This window comes from Sander vitreus, chromosome 3 (genome assembly GCF_031162955.1).
Source record: "Sander vitreus isolate 19-12246 chromosome 3, sanVit1, whole genome shotgun sequence".
In the NCBI taxonomy this organism is placed as follows: domain Eukaryota; kingdom Metazoa; phylum Chordata; class Actinopteri; order Perciformes; family Percidae; genus Sander; species Sander vitreus.
In genome coordinates, this window is record NC_135857.1 from 23,493,497 (window position 1) to 23,501,772 (window position 8,276).

The following is an 8,276-nucleotide window of genomic DNA, read 5'->3' on the forward strand; positions in this document are numbered from 1 at the left end:
ATACTTAGAGACATATTTTTTTCACCCTAATTACCGCATATTAATGATGATAGAATTAGCATGGTGTTTTAGCTGGCTGTACCTGACAAACTTGCAACTGAGTGTAAAATATTTTAATTCAAATTAATCATTTCCAGTGGGAAGACAAGGGTGGAAGGAAGCTGCACCATAGCTGCTTCTTTTCGAGATGCCAGATTTTTGCCATAATGATCACAAGTTACATTTTGTCATTGTAAACAGAGCTAAACTCTGTTCACACCCTTTTCCATTCCATCAGGTTTTGAATCAGCAGATCACACAGCCACAAACTGTGAGCGAGGGAATAGGTGTAAAATCATTCAATCATTTCAGTCTCTCTCTCAACACAGCTTCAAATGATAGGTGTTTGTGTTGATCATTTAACAACTGGTGTGTATGCATAGTGTCTCTGTTAAATGACAGCTACAGCCGTGCAAAGTGTTCTATTAGTTTGCATGAACCATGTAGACAAAAATACACATCACAGACACATTGAACAGCCAACAAGGGACATTTTTTGACTTGTTTTTTATTAGAATATATCTGTAAGGCATCATCTTTATGCCACTTAGTCATTCCACATCATTTACCTGAGCCCTGTTTATTACTCTGTCATGTGCTACAGCAGCATCCCTGCAGACACACACATAAGCACATGCAGTTCTTTAGTGAGGTCATAGTAAGAAAACCTGTTAAAGCTTAATGCAAGCGTACAGTATGTACTGTTCATTTCCTGAAATGGAGAGTTCTGTTTTCATGTTCAAAGCCTACAGTCAAAACAATGTCCAACAAGCAATCTCCCAAACACTTCCACTCTGTGTTTGAATTGCTGTTTACTGTCAAAACTTCACTTTGTTTACAGATAAAAAGCTGTGACAGACATTGGCACCTGTCATTGCCTGCTTTGACCTTTTTGATCACAGTCCTTGTATAACATTCCGGCTTTGTGAAAATAATACGAGGACACAGACATGTATGCAAAAATGTATTTCACTGTATTTTTCCCCTGAGATTAAATACAATAAGACTTAACAAAGATAGATTTTCATAAATACAATTTCTTCACTCAAAGAAAAAAACAGCTAGCATACATAATGTACTTTATTTGGGGAAATTCATTTTGATCAGTTAGGGGTTCAGTGCCTTGCTCAAGGGCGCCTAGGCAGTGGCCAGGAGGTGAACTGGCACCTCTCCTCTCTACCAGTCCACACTCCGCACCTGGTCCATCCAGGACTTAATGCCGCTACCCTCCTGTTATCAACCCAAGGCCCTACGGACTGAGCTGCTGCCACCTACTTTGAAAAAAGTGGGCTGTGAGCCCAACCCTTTGCTAGTGCTTCAGTGTTTGAATAGTTAAGCATAATCTATTGGTTTCAAGTGTCTCTTTGTGTACAACAGCCTACAGTAGCATGAACTGTTGAACAAACGGTGCATTCAAGTGGCTAACAGTTTCACACAGTACAATACATTCGTTTTACTGCCTCTCAATACTCAGTAAACCTGATGTATACAAAGCCAGAGGTACATTAGAACCACTCATCTTCATTTAAAGTAATATCACATGTGTATAATCCATGTAGTAGTAATTGGGAAAACCTTTTTGTTTTTGAATTGTTGTCTCACCATCTTGCATGACCTGGCATCCCTCTTTTGGAAGCAGACAGTGGCAGGTGTGGTTTTACATACAACTACTTCACAATAAGTGTCCTGACCCACAGACGGTTTTCTTATCTGTGTTAGATACAATACACTAACAAAAAACAAGGCTTCCTTTAGTTCATATTTAAATGCTACAAAATGCGTTGTCTAACATTAGCATAAACCCACCTGCTGCCAGAACCTGTTTGTCCTTTCAAGACTTGAGGAGTTTGTCAGTGAGAGGTATGAGCTTCTACCAGTCTTAATTTCTACCAGTCTTAATTTCCACTGTCCATTGCAATGTATCTATGATCTCACATCTTGGTTACATTCTGAAGCTCATTAATTTCAGTCATCTCAAAGCCCTGGTTGTCATGTCCATCTCTGGAGTAGTGATGATGACCCTTGATGTTGTGGAAACAGAGGGCACAGTGTGCAGTGGCCACTGGCTCCACCTTGGCGAAGTTGGAGAAATCTACTCTGTACTTGCCCTCCTTGCTTCTGGAGATGATGGGCAAGAAGTTGTAGCCCCACATGATCTCCTGAGGAATAAAGGAGGTCCGGACCTGACAGGCAGAGCTAGTAGTCTCTGCGGTGCAGTCTAGGAAGACGACCAGCTCAAAATCTTGATTGTGGAGCGTATCTACCGCCATCTCGAAGAAGGGGCTGCTCTTGTCGATGATGTGGTAAAGTGTGAGAGGACACACAAAGAAGAGGTTGTCCTTCCCGGCGTCCACCATGAAGTCAATGTTCACCTGGTCCATGATGATTGTCTCCCCATCAGCTCTGTTTGTTGTCCTCAGCAGCTTTCCATAGATATGGCTTCCAATCATCAGTGTCTTGCGCAGGTTGGCCACTCTGATTGACAGGGAAAGAGAACCGTTTTTGGGGCTGATGACAGCCATATCACTGAATGAGATGGTCTTAGCCCTCTTTTTGGGTAAAGAGATTTTGGACAGGATGACTCCACACATGAAGCAGTTGATGATGGCTCCGAGTACGGCCTGGATAATGACAACGGCCACAGCACCTGGGCAAAGATCGGTGAGCGCTCGGACACCATACCCAATAGTTGTCTGGGTTTCAAGGGAGTATAGGAACGCTGTGGTGAGTCCATAGACACCTATAATACATGGACTGTGATTTGATGGGGGGTTTTGCCACGTTAGGTCTCCATTGTTGAGGGCAATCCAGTACCACAGCAGGGCAAAAAACAACCAGGTGAGGGTGAAGGAGGCGATGAAGAGGAGGAGGACATAACGCCACCGGGTCTCCACAAAGGTGGTCCAGAAGTCAGCAAGGAACGATAAGTGTGTGCTGTACATGACATTTCCGAATTCAATGTTGCAGTGACCATCTTTGGTCACCAGTCTGTTCCTGCGGCATTTTCGCTCTGCCAGCCAGTGCTCGATACGTTTGTTCACAAATCCAAACATTTTCTACAACCCTCCAACCTATAAGAAAATACAACAGGAACAGCATGTAAGTACAGAGTAGAAAACAAATAATTAAGCTGTTGTGTGAAACTACAAAAAATTAGGATGCACTACTGAAAAGCAATTACAATCTGCTCATAGCTGACTTAGCAGATCCGTCACTGCACCTGGGACCCCACTGAACGTTTGCAGTCCCTACAATGGCAGACAATGTCCACATATAATACAGTTCCAATAAAATCAGTGTAAAAAATGCTGATAACAACTTGATAGGGCTTTTCATCACAGTCCACATCATTTAACCAGTCAGACAGTCACAGGTTGACTGGTTAAAGTATTTAAGGTCAATCAACCTTAAATACTGTGATGTACTACAATAAAAATAGAAAAATGTTAAGATGACACTGCCAGTCTGGTGATCAAATGGAAGTGTAAGAAGGTGGATATGCAAGCACATATTGTGCTGAGGACAAATAATGTATATATGCAGTTGATGGTTTCATTGGAAAGTTGTTCAATTATGGTAATTTTAAGTATCAAGAAACCTTATTTCATAATGAAGTCCAGTGAGCACATTTCCAATGTCTGTATACTGTAAGTTTCTTTTCTGTCCACATTTTTTGCTCCTCTTCGTCTCACAAGCAGCTCTCTCCCACTGCAGTTTTAATTCACACTGAAAGCCTGTAATACTGGGTGGATGCAGCACTGCAGTTAAGACCTGAAGTTAATAAGAAAAACAGTTTCCAATGAAGTGTTCCAAATAAACCAAATAATTTTGGTCATGTGCAAGTGTCTCAACACAACGATCAGCTTTGTTTGCTTGGTTTCAATGCTGCAAAAATGAACGTGGCATTGAAATAATTTGGGCAAACCCAGCTAGAAGGCCAGCTGCTCACTGACATAACAATCTTTGACTTTATTCAAGCTCTGAGTTCTCATAACTCTGGTGCTTGATGGATAGTAACTGGCAGTATTGGCTATACAGAGGTTTCCAAACAAGCATGGTCTCTGTTCTTGCCAAGTCATGCAAACTACCCATTTGGATCATGGCGTGCTTGTTAGTGAGTGTGAAGTAGAACAAAACAATCAGTACAGCGAGCTCATGTTTTTGTTTTCAACTCCTCATGGGTCACATGCAGTCATATTTGCCAAAATGAATCTGATAATCGTTCTGCGTAGCTTGTTTGCAAATTTTAATCTTTTTATAAGCAGACCTAGTCATTTCACACCTAATCATTAGGTCAGCATGTTTTCATATTGTAAGGTAAGTATGCGCTGAAATTATTTCAGGTATTTAGTATTTAAATTGTATGTTTGACAAGGTACTAGAAAATAACTACCTTTAGAAAGGGAAATGGCCAATGTGAAAAAAGTCAACTCTTAAGAAACATCCACACACAGCATTAAATCTAAAAGTTTGTCATGAAATGTCATGATTCATATTCAAAGCATTTCACCCTATCCAGAGTTTGAATCACAGTTTCAAAGTAAATCAAAGACTAGCAATCACTCTACTGTATATGCAAAGGGTCTGTCTGTGTACTGACAATATATATATATATATATATATATATATATATATATATATATATATATATATATATATTACTTTTTCTTGTATTTTTCCTTTGCACAGACATTTTGAATGTGCCTTTAATGCTAGTCATTGACTTACTATATTTAGTTTATACATTATTTACAGTAAATGTCTTTAATGTTTGAAGCTTTGAGACTAATCTGTTCTTCCTCGATTTAGATTTACATTGGATACCTTTGATTTTACTGTCTTCTTACTGCAGACTGATATATCTCAATTCCCACTTTAATATAGAAAATCTATTACAGTAGAAACAACAAAAAGTAGTATGCTTAAGTATAACTATAAGTAATAGCTGCTTCTGTCTACAGATGATCAAGCTGAAAATAAAAAATGTAAACATGACAGTGAACGTTCTTTACTCTTAACTCACCTCTGTAATTTGATGAATAGCAAAGTCCAGCTCGCCCTTCTCTCGTCTCCGTCTGTGTTCTCCTCTAATGCCTCTTGGACCAACACCTGAGTGTATTTATACTGTCTCCTGTCTCAGTGTGCAAGAAACCAACCAGGTGATGTTTATGCCCACAGAAACATGAAGTATCTCTCCGCCCCTAAACACACACACACACACACACACACACACACACACACACACTTTCTCTGGCTCTAATAGGATGTTTACCCCACAGATGCCTAGCACCAAGCTGACCTATATCTGCCAAACTCCCAGTCCACCACAGTGTAAGAGTGATTATTTTGTGATATTTGAATTTAAGCTTCATCCCAGTTGCATACATTTTGGAAAAAAGTGTATGTTGACAATGTATGGAAAACCTATATGTACTGCATCTGCTTGGTTCGGTTCCCTGCATCTCTATGACAAACAGACTGTTATTATTTACTGTAGACACACAAACTTTTCTTGGCATGTTTTGGGGAAATCTTGCTTTTTTTTCCAGTTGTTGCCAGTGTTAAGTAGTGACTGTTGGAAGATGTGAGCTGTGAGCTGCAAAGATGATTTGAGTCATCTGGAGGAAGGCACAACACTTTTCATCACCTGATATCAACATGTTGTAAGCATGTAGAATAATGTATTTGTCCTAGAAAAGAACATATAACTCACATCTGTTTATGTATGTATTCCTCCACTTCTCTGAAAATGATCACCATAATAATATGTTTAACAAATCCCAGGCAGTGTTGTCACTATGACTCCAACATCAGTGCTTCAGAGCTCAGCACAGCACGTCTTCCTCCAAGCAACAAACATTTCCCTTTTCTTACTCACAACCACAGAGCTGTGTTGTGATTAATTGTAGGGATCATATAACATAAATAGGTGATGGAGTGACACAACAGAAGCTGCAGAGATGAAAAAAGAAGATGCTTTACATCCAAATATACAGCTTTCCAGGGTCGGCCAGGAACCAAATCAGTTCACGCGCCCAAGATGTTCTGACTGCTGAGGGGAGAAGAATTGTGAATTATGATGGGAGTCATTTTTCACCTCAATTGTTCCCTGCAAAAATAGTGACAGAAAAGGCTGCAGTATTACTTACATGCAGCAGAAAGTGTTTTCTATTGACAGCCACAATACAAAACTGTTGACACAAAACAAGATTAGGCTTGCCTGTTTGTTTTTTCTTTTCTAAATCCTCGCTATTGTAAAAGGATGAAAAGCCCTTTGTAGTTAAGCTTTTTTATTCAGGTGATTTGCCCATGTCTTTAAACAACAGCTTAGATTTTAGTCCTTTTATATCAGACAAAAGGCCTGTAAATAGCCATTAGACCACATACAGTCATGTGAAAAAATTAAGACACCCATGCTAAAGTTGACTAAAAAGAGGAATAAAAAAATCATCTTTTGGAAATTGATCTTAATGCCTTAATTAAAAAAAAAGACGAAAAATCCAATCTTTAAGGACACCAATTTTCTTTGTGAATGAATAATGTATCATAAATAAATAAATGTTTTTCCTTAAAATACAGGGGGCATAAGTAAGTACACCCCTATGTTAAATTCCCATAGAGGCAGGCAGATTTTTATTTTTAAAGGCCAGTTATTTCATGGATCCAGGATACTATGCATCCTGATAAAGGTCCCTTGGCCTTTGGAATTAAAATAGCCTCACATCATCACATACCCTTCACCATACCTAGATTGGCATGGGGTACTTCCCATAAAATCATCTCTCAATGCAAATCAAACCAGCTATTAGGCTAACTATTAGTCTTTCTGACTGGAATGGCAAATCAACAGAGCAAACGCCCTGTTACTGGGAAAAAATATCCCCTTTCATTCTGTGAACTAAACCTATTTTTAGTAGAGTTCACAGAGTTAGAATTAGTAATGTTTACGCAAAATTCCGAACATACATAAGTTATGTAAAAAACAAACATCAGACAATTGTTTGTTTTATCTTTTTGATGCTGTACTTATCACTTTATTGGAGGTTACCAGGTAGTTCTGACTGACCACTGCCAACCTTATAGCCCTAAAGCTGATTGCCAGAAACTACAAAAACCAGCATTATCATTTGAATGCTCCGATTGATGTAAAGAGAAACTATCATTGTTTACCGTATTCTCGTTTTTCTGTCAAATTACCTTTGAATGGGAGTGCTAGGGGCACTACTATGATAGTATCAAAATTTAGACTTAGACTTAGACTTCTCTTTATTGATCCTTTTGGGATGACTCCCGCAAGGAAATTAGATTTCCAGCAGCAGATTTTAGCAGCTTACAAAACACTCTTTAAATAAAGAGGTATACAAAAAATACAGTATAGCAAAAATACAGTATAAGAATAACAATAACAATAAACTTTTAGATTTTTTTTACAAAAAGTAAACAAACAGTAAACAACAATAAACTACAGATAAATAAAGATAAATATATAGATCTATAGGACTGTGTATGGTATTGTGTTATTATACAGTTAGCAGTTAATTAGCAGTTAAGAGCAGTTAGAGTGTCCAGGTGATTATTAATTTATTGCACAGTGAATGAGTGAGTGGCTACCACTCCTTCCCTTCCTTCCTGTTCTGTTCTGTCCTCTTCACCCTATTTCCTCCTCCCCCAGAGTGAGGAGTTGTAGAGTATGATGGCATGAGGGACAAAGGAGTTCTTGAGTCTGTTGGTCCTACACTTGGGAAGGAGCAGCCTTCCACTGAACAGGCTCCTCTGGTTGCTGATGACGGTGTGGCTGGCATTGTTAGTAATGTCCAGCAGTTTGTCCAGTGTCCTCCTCTCTGCCACCGTCACCAGTGAGTCCAGCTTCATGCCGACCACAGAGCCGGCCCACCTGATCAGTTTATCCAGTCTGGAGGTGTCCTTGGATATGCTGCCCCCCCAGCACACAACAGTGTAGAAGAGGACGCTGGTAACCACAGACTGGTAAAACATCAACAGCAGTTTGCTGCAGATGTTGAAAGATCGCAGTCTCCTCAGGAAGTACAACCTGCTTTGTGTCTTTCTGTACAGGTGGCTGGTGTGTGTTGTCCAGTCTAGTTTATTATCCAGCCATAGCCCGAGGTATTTGTATGATTGCACAGCGTCCACCTCAGCTCCCTCTAGCAGGACTAGTCGCGGACTTGGTCTGGACATCCCAAAGTCAATGACCAGCTCCTTCGTCTTAGAGGTGTTGT

General features: G+C 39.7%; 1 protein-coding gene across 1 annotated transcript; it reads right to left on the reverse strand.

Moving 5' to 3' along the window:
- Nucleotides 1-990: 990 nt before the first annotated feature.
- On the reverse strand, nucleotides 991-5,165 carry LOC144515587 (ATP-sensitive inward rectifier potassium channel 1-like). Its single transcript, XM_078246578.1, has 2 exons — nucleotides 5,063-5,165; nucleotides 991-3,110 (listed from the first exon to the last, which is right to left on the reverse strand). Exon 2 carries the CDS (start codon nucleotides 3,090-3,092, stop codon nucleotides 1,971-1,973), a length of 1,122 nt encoding a protein of 373 aa, XP_078102704.1. The 5' UTR covers nucleotides 3,093-3,110; nucleotides 5,063-5,165; the 3' UTR covers nucleotides 991-1,970.
- Between the last annotated feature and the right edge of the window lie 3,111 nt (nucleotides 5,166-8,276).

What these genes read in the sequence shown, in the direction of transcription:
- LOC144515587 (XM_078246578.1), bottom strand. Translation starts at nt 3,092, where the DNA reads ATGTTTGGATTTGTGAACAAACGTATCGAGCACTGGCTGGCAGAGCGA.